Source organism: Piliocolobus tephrosceles, chromosome 10 (genome assembly GCF_002776525.5).
Source record: "Piliocolobus tephrosceles isolate RC106 chromosome 10, ASM277652v3, whole genome shotgun sequence".
Classification (NCBI taxonomy): domain Eukaryota; kingdom Metazoa; phylum Chordata; class Mammalia; order Primates; family Cercopithecidae; genus Piliocolobus; species Piliocolobus tephrosceles.
Genome location: NC_045443.1, coordinates 118,062,614 through 118,078,985, shown reverse-complemented (window position 1 = coordinate 118,078,985; position 16,372 = coordinate 118,062,614). Strand labels below are relative to the sequence as shown.

General features: G+C 56.0%; 1 protein-coding gene across 1 annotated transcript in view; it reads left to right on the top strand.

Annotated features, from left to right (window-relative positions):
* Positions 1–2,034: 2,034 nt before the first annotated feature.
* Positions 2,035–16,372, top strand: part of MSI1 (musashi RNA binding protein 1) — a 28,291-nt gene continuing 13,953 nt past the window's right edge. The window contains exons 1-9 of the mRNA XM_023212938.1: positions 2,035–2,173; positions 2,330–2,370; positions 2,932–3,013; positions 3,113–3,197; positions 6,466–6,507; positions 8,058–8,150; positions 12,149–12,197; positions 13,291–13,373; positions 14,164–14,281. Coding sequence (XP_023068706.1) covers positions 2,115–2,173; positions 2,330–2,370; positions 2,932–3,013; positions 3,113–3,197; positions 6,466–6,507; positions 8,058–8,150; positions 12,149–12,197; positions 13,291–13,373; positions 14,164–14,281 — 652 coding nt within the window. The 5' untranslated portion in view covers positions 2,035–2,114. The remainder of the gene's footprint in view (positions 2,174–2,329; positions 2,371–2,931; positions 3,014–3,112; positions 3,198–6,465; positions 6,508–8,057; positions 8,151–12,148; positions 12,198–13,290; positions 13,374–14,163; positions 14,282–16,372) is intronic.

Sequence of the window (16,372 nt, the reverse complement as noted above, 5' to 3'; positions counted from 1 at the left end):
TAATACTGCAGAGGCTACCTGCTCACCCTCATCTGTGTCTCTCCTACGACACAAACTGGAATGTTTTTGTGTTGGAATGGTAAGAAATGCCTTGTGTGGGTTGCCCCCCAGTCCCCAGTCCAGGGGATGCTGAGAAACTGTGGGGCAGAGTAGGGGACACAAACAGGAAAAAGCAAGTTTGTTTCTAGTGTTATGCTCACAGGGTGGCAGGATATACCTGCTGAGCGTTCCCAGAAGGTCCCCAAGGAAACCATTACTGTAAGTCTCTCACTTTCTTCTCTGCATGGTGGTTGGGGTTGGGGGAGGGAAGGAGGGCTAACAAGAGGGGGATGGGCACTCTTCCAGGGGTCAGTTATGATGCCCAGGAATAAAAGGTGTTGAATTCAGGATGGATGTGAAGGTGAACAGCAAAGGGCTTGTCAACAAGGGTTGTCACTGGATTACACGGGATGGATTAAGGTAGGGATGGGGGAAGGAGTAGAAGGTGAGTTGGGAGGGAGGGGCTTGTGTGGCACTGAGACCCCCAGCAGGAATGGGGAGAAGGGGTGTTGGCCGCCTAAGCTTCCTGCTTTGACCCTTTCTTGGCTGGTTTCAGTCAGGGAAGTGAGGGGTTCTAAGGCTTGAATATGGAGAGGTGGGGATATGGAGAGGTGGGGATAAGGAGAGGTGGGGATAAGGAGAGGTGGGGATAAGGAGAGTGGTCCCACAGCTCCCCTGGCAATCCAGAATACTTTCTCAGGGTTGTTCCCAGGCTGGTGGGAGGGAATTTTAGGGGTACCGTGAGGTGACTCCCAGGAGCCTTGGGTGCAAGTACTGGGGGATCCCAGAGACCCAGAAGATGGGGGTAGAAAGGAAGGTGTTTGCCTTCATGGGGAGTAGCCTCAAAATAAGAGGGAGTGAGGGAAGCCATTCCAAATGCAGTGGGTAGGTAGTTTAGGCTCTTCCAATCGGATGGGGTGGAGCTTAGACCTCTGCAAAAGAAGGGGGTCATTCGGAGGGGACGGTGCACAGCTAAGGCGTTGGGCTCCTAAACTGGAAACGGGAGGCTCTAAGAGGCACTGCCTTTTCCTCCAGCCTCAGTGTGGTGGGGGTAGTGAGCGTCTGACACCGGGTTTTCCGAATCAGGACAGGAGTCTGGAGCTCACAAAACCGGCCAGGGAGGGAGAGAACCAGGGGAGACCCCTCACACCGGGGGCTGGGGGTGACGGCAAACTGGGAACCCGGGCTTGGGGCGGGGGATTTTCTCAACAGACCACAGGGTCCACTAATGTGGACAGCAGGGATTTGGGGAAGCTAAGGGGGACTCTCACTTTGGACACCAAGGGCTGAGGACGGATTGGGGAAGCAGATACGGTTTCTACTGGGGTGCTGATGGAGGTTCCCCACTCGGGACGCGGGGCACTGAGAAGGTCCCCCAAACTGAATATGGGATCCTGGGAACGGAGAGAGGACTCTAAATTAGAGCCCGGGGGGGGGGGGGGGGGGCTCTAAATTAGGCTGGGAGGAAATTGGGGGCTCTGAGGGTGGCTTCTCGCTCCGACCGGGGAAATGGAGCGTGTGGGGACTGGGGGACACTGGGGCTATCTCCCACCCGACCCGAGGAGATTGGGGTTCTCTTCAATTCTGGACAGCAGGGACCTGAGAGGGAAGACCGGGGAGGGTTCTCGATCCGGAACCGAGCTACCTTGAAGGCACCGGGAAGCGCTTCATTCCGGGAGGGCGTTCCCGCGGCCAGGCCCCCGTGCCAGGGTGGGTGGGGGGTGCGGCCGCGCCCTGGTCCCGACCCGCACCGGGATTCGGGGTCTCGCTCGGCCCGGGGGACCCGGGAGCCCCGCGGGAGGGGGGTCCCGGCGCCGCCGCCTCCGCGGGCGCCCGGGCGCGCGGGCGAGCGCGGGGCTTTATGCGCGCAGGGCGGCGGGGGGAGGAGCCGGCAGGTCGGCCCCCGGCGGGCCCTCCCCTCGGCCGTCCCCGCCCGCCCGCCCGAGCGGGGTCGGGGGAGGGGGCAGCATGGCCTGTCCGTCCGGCCCCCTTCGCCGCGCTCCTCATCTGCCCCGCGCCGAGCGCCGCCGCCGCCGCCGCCGCCGCTCCGCTGCCCGCGCCGCCCGCGGCTCCCGATGGAGACTGACGCGCCCCAGCCCGGCCTCGCCTCCCCGGACTCGCCGCACGACCCCTGGTACGGCCCGGCCCGGCCTGCCTGGCCCGCGCCCGCCCCGGCCCCGCCAACATGGCCGATCCGGGTCGGGCCGGGCCTCCCCGGGGCCCGGGCCCGCGCCCCCTGCGCCCTGGCGCCCGGCGCTCACGCGGGCCCTTTGTGTCTCTCCTCCCGCAGCAAGATGTTCATCGGGGGACTCAGTTGGCAGACTACGCAGGGTGAGCGAGCCCGGGAGCGCCCGCCGGTCCGGCAGGGCACCCCGGACCCCCCGGCGCCCCGGACCCGGACACCCCAGCCCAGCCCTGCGCCCTGCTGACCCGGGGCGCCCTCGCGCCCTCTTTCGCGCCCCGCCCGGAGACCCCGAGAGCGCCGGGCGATCCGCGAGCGCACCCGGCCCAGCGGGTGGAGGGGAGCAGATGAGGGGTTCAGGGGGTATCGGGGGGTGGGCTGGGCCCCCGGGACCCGCCGGCGGCAGCGCCAACTCCGCTCGCACCTGCGGCTCAAACTTTTGTGAGGCTGCTCCCGGAGCGGCGGGAACCCGGCCGGAGCCGTCCCCCCTCCAGCCCAGCTCGGCCCTCGGCTTCCCGGGGCCCCGGTGGGCGCCAGGAGGCTCAGCGGGAACGGGGCGAGGGCGGTGGGGGGGCGGCGACAGTGGAGAGCGCGCGGGCAGCTTGGCGCGGGGGCGGCCGGGCCGCTCCGGGGTCACCGGGGGCAAAGGACGGGGGAGGGGGGAAGGGCGCGGGGCCCGGGCTGGTCCGAAGGCGGGTGTGTGGTTACAGAAGGGCTGCGCGAATACTTCGGCCAGTTCGGGGAGGTGAAGGAGTGTCTGGTGATGCGGGACCCCCTGACCAAGAGATCCAGGTGAGCCCCTCACCCCCTCCTCCTGCTCCCGGCTCGCCCCCCTCCACCCGCCACTCACTGCCTTGTAACCATCTGCCTCTCCCTCACTACGGCGCGCAGGGGTTTCGGCTTCGTCACTTTCATGGACCAGGCGGGGGTGGATAAAGTGCTGGCGCAATCGCGGCACGAGCTCGACTCCAAAACAGTGAGTGGCCCTCGGGGCTTCGGGGGTCCTTTGGGAGAGGGAGGCTGCCGGAGGAGAGGGTCAGGACTCTCCCCAGGGGACAGCTGGACGGGGTCCGTGAGGAAGGAGGGAGTTTTTCTGAGTAAGAGGGCTGCCATGCTCTGAAACTTTGTCACTAGAGTTGGGGGGGAGAGGGAGGAGAAAAATCCCCGGCTTGCGATGAGATGCTACATCCCCCCTCCCCTAGTCCTGGTGAGGGGAGAGGCAGCCGCCACCCTCGCCCTAGAAGTACTAATCATGATGCCTCAGAGCAGAGATTGGGGTGGGGCTAGGTCCCTCCCCCAGCCCAAATTGGGTGAGTCAGGGTAGCAGTGACCCACCCGGTGGCTTCCGTGAACTCTAACTAGTATTTGGCTCAGCGACACCCCCTCTTCATCCAGACCAATGGCAAAGCATCCCTTGAAGCCCCCTCCCTTCCTCCTTCCCTCCTCCCCCGACTTTTGGTCAATGAGCTCCTTGCTTTGTGTGGAAGACAGGGACCTGCTTTGCCCACGGAGGGGATTTATGAGAAGGGCTCTAGCTTGCCTGGAAACGACCCTTTGGAAAACTAGATCGTAGGAGAAGCTGCTTGGTTGGCATTCAAACTCCTGGAACATTTTGCTGTTGTCCCACAGCGCCTTCGTGCCTTAGACCCTGCAGGGGGCGCTGGCTCCAGGGCAGATGGAAAAGGAGAAAAGTCAGAGGAGGGGGTTACCCCATCTGATGGGGGTGTCTGTCTGCCAGGGTCAGGGATAGTGTGGATCTCTTCTCTCCATGCTCCCTGGCTGTCCCCCAGCCCCGGGCCTCTCTGCTTGGGTGCTTGGGTCAGTCCCTGGCTCCTGTTTACCTGCAACAATAGCTGCTTGTGCCCAAGAATTTGTCAAATTACCGCCTGTCCCCAGCTCCTGTTATCTCTGCCCAGTGGCTCCCGCTCCCGTTCGCAGTAATGAGCAAATGAGGCCAGGCCTCAACTTTGCCGGCTCTGAAAGGATCTTCTTGGCGCAGCCTGAGTGACCCAAGCCTGGAAATGGAGAGACAGTGGCCTATTGTTTTTGGTGATTATCTGCCATCAAGCTGCCTGTTCTGCTACCATCCCCTGTCCTCAGAATGCACTGATGGCTTCTGCAGTGCTGAGGAAGCTGAGATTTAGGGGCTGGGGGATGGAGGAGTGGAAGATTGATAAAGGGGAAGAGAATGAGGGAGGAAGGAGGGTGAGATGACTATCCTTAGGAGATGCGGCCGAAAAGAGCCAGGGCTTTGTCTGTGTTTGGCGTCCTCCAGCCTGGGAAAGGGGGTGGGAGGGAGGTTTACTGTGGGGAGTCTATTTTGAGTTCTGACTTTCACCTTTTATTTACTTGTTGGGTTTTATTTATGTTGCCAGCTGTGAGTCACAGTGGAGGTGGGGTGTGTCAGGGATGGGGTGTGCATGGGTCTGTGGGAACATGGCTTGGGTACCGTCTCCCCGTCGGGGTCTGTGTAGGGGGACTGTGTGTGGTGCGCTGGTGGCTGGGGCGGCTGCTTCTGGGAGAAACAGAAGGATGGACATGTCCGTGGAGGTGTGGAATTGAAACTTCAGGCGGGAGAAATGGGCAGTTGTGATTTTTCCCCGGAGCCCAGTGGGACTTGGCAGGAGAGGAGCCATTGCCCTAGTGTGGATTTTGGAGGTTCCATCTCTGTGGACAGATTCCAGTGGGGGAGCCTGTAGGAGGCTAGTTCCTGGTCTGTGCCATTCAGAGAGAAGCCAGAGCCAGCTGCCTGGAATGAGGCTGAGTTTTGAACACAAGGAACTTTGGGAAAAGATAGATCTTCCCTGCGATTGGCTGGTGAACTTATGAATGATGTCCACCCATGTGGGTGGCAAAAAGCTCTGGCCTGACCTGGCCCCGTAGGCCCTGCATGGATCACAGCGTCTCATGCCCTGTCTTTTGCTGTTTGTCATACAGCTATAGTACCCAGGAGTACACCCAGATGCATCTTGATTTTTCCCTCTAGTTGTTCACAGCCAAGGGCAAAGGTGGCCTGCTGGTAACAGCACCTTTGTTTGTGCAATGAAGGGCAGTTCACAAAGGGCCGCTTTCACCCGTGTTATCTCATCTGATTCCCCGCAGCTGCCCCTGGGAAAAGCGGGTGTGATTGTCCCCACTTTGCAGATGAAGGAACTGAGGCTCAGAGAGTTCGAGTGCATTACCAAGAACTTGTCCATGGTCTCACAGGCTTGGCAAGAGGCCCAGAGTTTCTAAGTTCAAGTCCCATGCCCTTTCACGTCACCGAAGACTGCACTCTGCCTTGCCCCAAGCCCAGCTGCATTATCAGGGAGCTGTTTGCTCACAGCCTCAAGGAGAGCTGTTTGATGTTGATAGTACCGGGAAAACAGAACTCAGCCTACTCCTGATGGTTATGAACTCTCATCTCGTGGCCTTTTGCAGACGGAGTATTCCCGTTTGCAGGGTTTCCGAAGCATGAATTGCATACCTTACCCAGATAGGTCATCTGTGTGAAGTCAGTTACGCAAGGAAGGCCCTCGATTTACCTGATACTTGAAGGAATAAGACGGCTTACATTTTTTTGTTTTTGTTTTTGCTGTGAGCTAGACACCATGCCAAGAGCTTTGTATGCATTATCTCCAATAATCTGCTGATGACCCTTTGAGGTGGGTGTTATTATTTGCCCATTTTGCAGGTGAACTTGACCCTGACGTTCAAAGAGGGGAAATAACCTGTCCATGGTCTCACAGCTGGGCAGCAGTGCAAATGGGATTTGAAGGCAGCAGTGGGACGTTAGGGTCTAAATGCTTAACTGGCTGGGCGTGGTGGCTCATGCCTGTGATCCCAGCACTTTGGAAGGCTGAGGCGGGTGACTCACCTGAGATCAGGAGTTTGAAACCAGCCTGGCCAACATGGTGAAACCCCATCTCCACTAAAAATTCAAAAATTAGCTGGGTGTGGTGTTGTGCACCTGTAATCCCAGCTACTAGGGAGGCTGAGGCAGGAGAATCCCTTGAACCCGGGAGGCAGAAGTTGCAGTGAGCTGAGATCGTGCCACTGCACTCCAGCTTGGGTGATAGAGTGAGACTCTGTCTGAAAAAAATAAAAATAAATGCTTAACCACTATTCTCCCTCCTAGAGGCTTTTGTGATTTCTGTCACCTTTGTGTCCTGGGAGGAGAGAGGTCCTGAGGGCTGAAGGCTGTGTGGTGACTCTTCTAAAAATGCGATAACCAAGACCCCTTCTACCTCTCCCTTTTCTTGTAGATTGACCCCAAGGTGGCCTTTCCTCGGCGAGCACAGCCCAAGGTAGGTGTGCCTATGTCTGGGAGGAACTCTCTTACGGCGGGCAATGCTGAGCAGTGATTTTCCCAGTATTTCCTGCTCTGGAAGATGCTTCTGGAACCTCTGCTTGGAGTGTTTGTGGAATGGGCTGGGCTGGGAAAAGGGAATTCTTGACGTCCTTGCTCTGTGGCCTGAAGACACTACACGTCTTTCCATGTGAGCTCTGGGGTGGACTGGAGAGGGGCTTGCGTGTGTTGGGAGAAAGGGGAGCTACTCAGAGGATTCATCGTCCTGTATTTGAAGCCAGTAGAGTTTAGAGCCCGAGTCTAATTCCAACATCATAGACCACAGCCTTGATGCCCAGGCCTCTGGAAGTGAAATACAGGACAGACTTAGACCCTAAGGCTGCCCTACAGTCAGGCTAGCCCCAGTCACCCTTTGCAGAGGCAGAGGGGACCACGGACTCTGTCACCTGTTGTCTTTCAGTTTAGATGTCTATGGCTGCTTTCTTAATGCTCTCTTACCCTGCTGCTCTGGCGAGTTCTCCGGGTGAGAGCGGCAAGGTGTGCAGAAAATGGATTTCTGAGCAGTTGAGCGATACAATACTCAAAAACCTTTTGGTGCAGGGCAGGGGCCTAACAGTCTATTCCAGGCCTCAGGGCAACTAGCCAGGTCTTCCTTGGGAAGCAATTGAACATAGAGGACAGGAGGAAAGACTGATTGCAGAACACGGGGTCAGGACCCCTGAGTTTACCGACTTCTCATGGGTCCTAGGACGAGGTCCCTCTCCAGGAGAGCTCACTTTCCTCCTTTGCCAGGTGGAACTAGAGCTCTTTAAGATTCCGGGCCAGTGAATTCCGTCAAGGCCCCCAGCTCCTGCCAGGGCTGAAGGAGAGGAAGAGTTTTGGGAGACAGGAAAGGGGCATCTCTGGAAGGGTCCAGTAGAGGGCCCGAAAGCAATTATGGAGCAGGTATTCGAAGGAAGCCGCACCAGGGAGCACATGGTCGGAATTGGGTTAATTCCATTAAGCAGTTTGGTGACAGAAGGTGCTTTAGTGTTAGGATGGGGCTGGGAATTGCCGCGGATTAGCCATGCGCTCCTGGGGTAATTAGGACCATGTGTTCTTCCTAAAACAGGGCTGGGGCCACAGGGCTGCCAGAGGTTGTGTTGGGAGGAGGCTGATGAGGAAAATGTCGGCATTGAGTTCAGGGAGACTGTGATGGGCCTTGGGGGTCTCCTAGGAGGGCCGGTGGGGTCTTAGAGCGAGGCTGTGGGTCTGAGTCACCAGCCTGCCCCCTTCCCTGTGTTAGTCCTTAGGGAAGGCATTTTCTGGGCATAGTCCCTAGGGAGGGAGGCAGGAAGGAGGCACACTCGAGCCAGCCAGGGTGTGGTGCACAGCTGCCCATTACAGGCCTAGAGGCGGGGGTCCAAGAGGGAGCTTGGGGGGCCTTTCAAGAGGCTGGGGCCACAGAGAGCTTGTCAGCTGGCATCCTGGCAGGGGGGCTCGAGCCCCTGCTGGTGGCGGTAGGCCACAGGACTCAGATGCCCACTTTCTCATTCCCTCCCCTAACAGATGGTGACTCGAACGAAGAAGATCTTTGTGGGGGGGCTGTCGGTGAACACCACGGTGGAGGACGTGAAGCAATATTTTGAGCAGTTTGGGAAGGTGGGTTTAAACTGGGGGCGCTCGCTGCTGGGGCTGTGAACATGCTGTAGAATGGGGCACTAGCAAGCCGAATTCAGCCAGGTCATTCAATTCCTGCAAAAGATGAGAGCGGGGCTGGATCCTGCTGTGGGGGGAGACCGGGCCAATCCACCTTGCAGCCTCCTGGCTCATCTGTGATCCTCAGACTCAGGACACCCCTAGGGACAGAGAAGCCACACAGTAGCTGGCCCTGTGGTTGCCCTTCCACTGTATTTTTCTCTTATCTTCATTCTCACAAGGGAGGCAGTGCTCCCCGCAGCCAGTTCAATCAAGTCACCCCGTGGCCCCCTCGGAGTTTGCACCTGTCCAGGCCACGGGCTATTGAACCTTTCCCCACTCCTTCCGGGCGAGGATGATAAGGAGGCAATAAATATGACTCCCAATTGCACTCGGCACCCTATTTGCGTAGGTGGGGAGCTTGGAGCAGAAGCTGGGGGGCTGCTGGTCCCCTGGGTATTGGGAGAAACTGATGAGAGCACCCCCCCCCCAATTCCTGATCAGGCCCGGAGGATTGACTGTGAGCTCTGAGGGGCATGGAGCTTTAATTTCTGGGCCTCTGAAGAGGTAGATGTTATGGCGACATCTGACAATAGGGTGTCCTCTGAAAGGTAGACAATGTGAACTTTGGGGTCCCATGGGGAGATGGCAGAGAGGGGCCTAGGTTTGAAGTCTAGGAGGGAAAGAGGGTTGTTTTGCTTGGGGCCGGGGTCCCCGGTCTTTCTTCTTTTAGGTGAGACAGGCGAGAGGCTGGGTCTCTACTTTCCCATCAAGACACTTCGAGTCACCCCCAGGCAAGCGAAGGGGGACGTGGCCTGGGAAATGGGCCTGGGATTGTGTGTGTGTGGCGGGGAGGTGTCCCCTGGCCAGCTGAGGCTGGTGGTGTGGGGGACCAGAGGCCTTGGCTTTCGTGCCTCGGTGGGCACCTGGGTCCGGGATGGAGGGCAGGTCGGGCGGGCCTGGGCCCCAGAGGGTAGGGCGCTCCTGGGAAGCAGCAGGCCCGGCTCGGCTGCGGCGGGGTGTCTTTGTGTCTGAGCGCCGAGCATTAGAGCTCGCACTAATCTGATCCAGCAGCTGTGATTGGAGGCCGCCTGCCCCCGGGGCCGGCGTTGCCATGGCAACCGGGCCCCAGGAGAAGCCGTCAGCGGCCGCGTCTTTTGTTCGGGCCTAAATCGGCGTTGGCATGTGAAACCGGCCCGGGGAGGCCAGGGGGAGCCGGAGAATAGGCTGCCAGGGAGCGAGGGGGACAGCCGGGAATGCCAAGGGCCCCGCGGCGGGGGGCCCCCCGCCCGGATCGAGGGGCCGCCGCCGAGGGGGGAACAATGGTCAGCCGCCATGGCTGCCACTCAGGCTTAGCGGCCGCCGAACTTGGCGGCTCGGCTCCCACTGGTCAGCAGGCCTCGGCCGCCTCCCCTCCCCCCACCCGATCCCCCCTGCCCTCGGGTTCCCATGGAGACCAAAGCCTATTAAGGACACTGGGCCGGGAGCCTCCCTCCCCTCAGCTGGCCCCAGGAGGGGACACTGGTGGGGGTAACCTGGACCCCCAGCCATCTTCCTTGCCCCCTGCCCTGGCCTCAACCCCACTGTCCCACTAGGGGCCTCTCCAGCCAAGGCCCAGGTTGAAGGCTGTAGTGGGGCCAGGGATGGTGTCCTTCCTTGCAGGGTTGGGTGGAGGAAGACCGGAAAGGTTGTGGATTTGGTCTGAATCCATCTGTGGGTCAGGCAGAGAATCGGAGCTGTAGGATTGGGGGGAGGGTGTGGCCGGTTCATTCATTCATTCATTCATTCATTCATTCAGAAAATGATTGAGCCCCAGTCAAGGTGCTCAGTAGGATGGTGGTCATGGCCCTAAATGACACAGACGCTGTCCTCATGTAACCTTCAAGCCAGTAGTATCTGGCTGCTCTCTCTCCAGCTTTGCCATGCTCCCCCATGTAACTATGGGCAAGTCCCTCCCTTGTAAAGATAACAATAATAGCTGTTATTTATTAAGCACTTACTGTATCCGGGTGCTGTGAGTTAAGAGTATTACATGCACTATCTCACTAAATCCTCCCATAGCCATGCTCAGTGGTGCGCACCTGTAGTCCCAGCTACCAAGGAGGGTGAGATGCGAGGATTGCTTGAGCCTAGGAGTTCAAGACTAGCCTGGGTAATATAGCGAGAACCCATTTCCAAAAAAAGTGTCTTTCATTTAACTTCAACCTGTAAGATAGACACTGTTATGCCTATTTCACAGATGAGGAGCCAAAGCCAGAGAGACATCAAGTCACCTGCCCAAGGTTACCCAACCAGCAAATGCAGGATCTGGGATTCCAGCTCAGGCCCATCCTACCCAAAGCCTATGCTTTGATCACAATCCTTCTTTCTGGGTTTCTGTTTCTCATTGGTTAAGCAAGGGGTGGGGAAGATGCGCTGAACCTGAAATGACTGTCCCATTGGGGTGGTCCGGCGGATTTGGGATTGGGACTCAGAGTGGTCCATAGGGTGGGAGTGAGAGTGACACTGCTGCATGGGCCTCAGTGCAGGCAGCTCTTTGAGAAGAGAGATGTCATGAGATTCTCCAGGGATCTTGTTGCTCCTGGCTCAGTGGGGTCCTGGTTCCCCTAGCGGGAGTCAGAGGCCCACTGTAGCTTGATGGCTAAGGAGAGCTGGAGGATCACTGTAGTTCAGGGTCTTTAATGAGGCAGGAGAGGGCCTTTAGAAGCTGGATGATGGGGTTGGGCGCAGTGGCTCACACCTGTAATCCCAACACTTTAGAAGGCTGAGACGGGTGGATCACTTGAGGCCAGGAGTTCGAGACCAGCCTGGCCAACACGGTGAAACCCCATCTCTACTAAAATACAAAAATTAGCCAGGGGTGGTGGCATGCACCTGTAATCCCAGCTACTCGGGAGGCTGAGGCAGGATAATTGCTTAAACCTGGGAGGCGGGGGCTGTAGTGAGCCGAGATCACGCGACAGAACTCCAGCCAGGATGACAGAGCGAGACTCTGTCTCCAAAAAGAAGAAGGTGGATGATGGGCCTGAAAGTAGAGGGAAGGAGAGTAGGGAAGAGGCTGGTTACCCATGGCTTGATGGCTTGAGAAAAGTTTTTTTTTTTTTTTTCATCCTTTGGATGTCTGGTCATTTGGGGGAGGGTCGGGGCCTGGAGTAGGATTGGGTTGGGTATCAGAGGCAGCCCCTGATTTATACCAAAAGTGACTTAGACCTTAGCTAAGAAAAGAAGGCAAGGAGGAGGCACCAGATGCAGGCAAAAGGAAGGTGGCACCAAGGCCTTTGGTGACCGTGTATCCAAGGGGTACCTAGAGGAAGTAACGAGAGTGGACTGGAGTCCAAGAGAGGATGGATGATGTAGACCCTCCTCCTTCCCCAGTCTCCTTCCCCTCCCCCAGTCAGTGGGAGGCAAAGCAGCCCAGGCACTGAACTCTACTTGCTTTAATTACAGCCTCTAGCAAAAGGAAACCTCAATTAGAGGAAAAGATCTGTAGCCGGAGAGGGGAGTCCAGTCTGGTTGCTGTCCTCCTGGCCTTTTACAGAAGGGATGAGACTTTTGCTTCCCCATCTTGTCATTGTCCTGCCTCCCATATTTCCTTCTCTAGCATCTTCTCTGTGCATCCCCAGCTTGGTCAAGGGCTTGCTGTGTGATCTTGGGCAGGCAACTTCACCTCTCTGAGCCTATTTTCTTATCAACACCATGAGGATCTTACCATGCAGAGAACATTGGGAGGACGATGGAGCTTAATAAATGCAGGCTGGTCCATTGAGATGATGGTGATTGAAAAGGGGGTGCTATGGCATTCAGTGGGGTTGCAGAAGGAAAGTTGTCCCCTGGGCAGGAAAGAGGTTTAAGGTCAAGCCTGGAGTGGGCAAGAGGGCAGTGGGTTGCTGGAGCCCCTGTTCCTTGGTGGTGGTGGGTTCTGCTGATATCTGCTGGGTCTTCCATGGCGGGCTGTGTTTCAGGTGGACGACGCCATGCTGATGTTTGACAAAACCACCAACCGGCACCGAGGTGAGTGTGGCCCCCTCCCCCTTCCCAGGCTGGGCCCCGTGGTCAGCCAGGGGGCTGCAGGTCACAGCTGCCCTTTCATCTCGCCTCCTGACATCCTATCCCCCAGGATCTGCGTCCTCTCCCGGGCCTGGCCTTACAGAAGGCTTTTGTCCCGCCATTTCCTGTGCTAGAAACTTGCCGAATTGCAGACACACGAGAGGAAGAGAGGAGTACCTCCTCAGCCCCTGCAACCCACTGAGCCTCCTACCCCCACCCTAGTGGTGTCTGCCTCTGCCCGGGCTTACCTTGTCCCTGGTCACCAGAGCTTAGGCCAGGCCGCCCAGGGTCAGGCTGACTCCACAGCCCCAGGCAGTCACCTCCTGCCCAGCCCCCAGCCCCCAGCCCCCAGCCTCTGAACCTGTGAGAGTCTGGGCCACACTGTGTGTACCGCCTGGCTGTTGGAAATCCCTTTCCAGCCCCTGGGGCACACTCAGGAGGAGACGGGGTTGTTTCTTCAGTTGTTTCAGGACTTTTAGTCCGTTTTGGGAGTGGAGTATGTGCTGTGTGTGTGTGTGTGTATTTGTATCTGTGCAAAAGGGGGGTATCTGTGCCTAAATATCTGTGTATATCTGGTATGTCAGGGTAACTGCACATGTAGAGCAGCCCTGAGAGTGTGTGTGATACGCAGGTACCTAGGTGTGTGCATGCGTGAACGTGTGTACGTCTATGTACATTTGTATGTTTGAACATGTACACCTTTGTGTAAGTTTAAATGAGTGTGCGCGTGTGTTCTTTCTCCCCTCTTTGGAAACACCTGAGGACAAGAAAAAGCATGTTGAGTGTATTCTCATCACAGCTCTACCACTTTCTAACTTGCTGTGTCACCTTGGGCAAGTTACTTCACTTATCTGAGCCTTATTTTCCTCATCTGTAATCTGGGACTTGAAACCCTGTCTCAGTGAGTGGTTGAGAGGATTCCAGGCTGTGAGCAGAGCCTTTCATTAACTCTCACTTGCCAGAGAGAGAGGAGCGGGGATATTGGTACGACCTGCGGTTGGGTTTTGACCCTGCGCTCTGGTTCTGACCTTGCCTTTATGCTTTGTCCAATCTCTAGGGTTCGGGTTTGTCACGTTTGAGAGTGAGGACATTGTGGAGAAAGTGTGTGAAATTCATTTTCATGAAATCAACAACAAAATGGTGAGTTGGGGCCGGGTGCAGTGGCTCACACCCGTAAGCCCAGCACTTTGGGGAGGCTGAAGTGGGCAGATGACTTGAGGTCAGGGGCTCGAGACCAGACTGGCCAACACAGTGAAACCCTGTCTCTAATAAAAATACAAAAATTAGCCAGGTGTGGTCATGCGTGCCTGTAATCCCAGCTACTCGAGAGGCTGAGGCAGGAGAATTGCTTGAACCCAGGAGGTGGAGGTTGCAGTGAGCTGAGATTATGCCACTGCACTCCAGCTTGGGCAACAGAGTGAGTGAGACTCTGTCTCAAATAAAACAAAACAAAACAAAAGCAAAAACATGGTGAGTTGGGATTGGATGGAGCACAGGTACAGAGAAGACTGGGGCTCCTTGGGGGGCGTGCCAGGGAAGCTTTGAAGTTCTAAAGGGAGGCAGAGGGGGTCAGAGTGAGTGGAGGCAGAGCCAGTTCTCCCACCCCCTGAAAACCTAGACAGGAAGGCAGTGTCACACGGTAGTTACTCGGGCAGATGACTTCCCTTCTCTGAGCCTCAGTTTCCACATCTGTCAAATGGGAGTGGGAAAGCTCCTCCATCGTAGTATTGGTGTAAGCATTCATTGAACGATTGCATGCAAAGCTGTTGACACACTCCCTAGCATATAGTGAGTGCTCCATCAGTGGTAACCATGAAATTGTTTTCAGGTGGACAGTGAAATTAATAAAATTAATAGAGTCTTTCCAGGGAACAAGAGGGCTAACGACGCTAGCTCTATGGGAAGGACTAACTGCCAGGTCTCATTGCAGGTGGAATGTAAGAAAGCTCAGCCAAAGGAGGTGATGTCGCCGACGGGCTCAGCCCGGGGGAGGTCTCGAGTCATGCCCTACGGAATGGACGCCTTCATGCTGGGCATCGGCATGCTGGGTATGCGCGAGCCTGCGCCTGCGGCTTCTTTCTGTCGGAACTGCTCCCAGGGCTAGCAGGGGCTGTGTGGGTGTTGCACCTCCTCTGTGGTCTGCCCTCCTCCTGTCTGAGTCACTGGGCAGGAGTAGGGACTAGGGATCTGTCCCGTCTGGCAGTCCCACCCAAGGTGGGGTGGTTTGGTTGGGGGGTGCTGCCCTCTGGTGGTAGCCAGCAGAAAGGTCCAACCATATTAATTGGTCCTGTCAATCTGTCCGTTCTCTCTTCCATCCATCCCTCCATCTGTCCTTTCCTCCATCCATTCATCCATCCAGTACACAGTTATTGAGCAACTCTATATGCCAGACATCATGCCAGGAATTGCAACAATGACTTTCCTTGGAGTTTTACAATCTGGCAGGGAAAAGAAGTAAGAAGATACATAGATTTCAGATGCAGAAGCGTAGGGTGCGGAGAGTGTGGTCACAGGGAACTTGACCACGACTTGGAGAAGTGGGAAAAGAAATTACATTTAAGTTGAGTCTGCGGGTGGAGTAGGAGCCAGTGATGGGGAGGCTGGAGAGACGGGAAGGGGAAAAGTGTTCCAGGCCTTTGGAGGGGCAAAAGGAAGGCTGCCTGGTCTTATTCATTCAAGTAATATTTATTGAGCAACTTCTGAGAAGTGGAGCCTGCTCTCATGGGGCTTCCCTTCAAGTGGGAGACAGGAGTAAATGGGCAGTGCCTCTACAGAGTGACTGGAGGCTGTGGGAGGCCCAAGGAGGCACCTAAACCCACCTGGAGGTTGGGGAGACTTCCTGGAGGAGGTGAAGGCTGCCATGAGCCTTGAAAGCTGAGCAGGAGTCAGCTGTGCTTTGGGTCCAAGACTGAGGATGGTAAATCTGAGTTTGGCCCCCAGGAAGCTCAGAGGCTCCCTGGGGAGATGAGATGTGTACACACAGAAAGAGAACAGTACAAGGGGGTCTTTATGCCAGGCCTGGGGGAGGGGCGCACAGAGAGGTGCTCTGGGAATTCAGAGGAGGGGGCACAGCATGGGCTAGAGGGTCAGAAGTGGAGGAGGCGAGCAGCCTCCAAATAGGGCACAGTCTTCCTTGAAGTGTTCCTTTTTTCTTTAACATGTTATTTGGAAGTAATCCCAAACCCAGAGGAGCTGCAAAAATAAAACAGTACAAAGAACATCCGTATACCGTTATCAGATTCACCTGTTCTTAACATTTTGCCCCCATTTTGCTTGATCAGTTTTACTCTATGTGTAGATATGTGTGTGTGTGTTTGCAAATATGTATGTAAACATATATACACACACACACACACTTGTCATTTTTCACTGAATCATTTGATGGTTAGTTACACGCATCGTGGCCCTTTACCCTTTGATGCTTCCTAAGATTAGGGATATTCTTTCATGTAACCACAGTGTAGTTATCAACTTCCTAAGTTTATAATTGATACAATATTTTTATCTAATCTACTTTCTATTTTCCAGTTTTATCAATTGACCCAATAATGCTCTTTTTTTGTTTGTTTGTTTTTGGTAGAGACGGAGTCTCACTATGTTGCCCAGGCTGGTCTCAAACTCCTGGCCTCAAGCAATCCTCTCGCCTCAGGCTCCCAAAGTGTTGTGGTGGTAGGCATGAGCCACTATGCCCAGCCAGACCCAGTCATGCTCTTTATAGAATATTTTTGTCCTTTAGAACAAGATCCAGGCTACAATCAGGTATTGTAGTTAGTTATCCTGTCTCTTTCACTTTGTTTTATTTAGAACATTCAGAAAGTTTTCTTCTAAGGTGATTCATGAGCTGTTTTCACCCTTCATTTAAAAAGCGGAAAAAGGTCAGGCACTATGGCTCACGCCTGTAATCCCAGTACTTTGGGAGGCTGAGGTAGGCGGATCACCTGAGGTCAGGAGTTCAATACCAGCCTGACCAACATGGAGAAACCCCGTCTCTACTAAAAATACAAAATTAGCTGGGGGTGGTGGTGCATGCCTGTAATCCCAGCTGCTCGGGAGGCTGAGGCGGGAGAATCGCTTGAACCCAGGAGGCGGAGGTTGCCGTAAGCCGAGATCGCGCCATTACACTCCAGCCTGGGGAACAA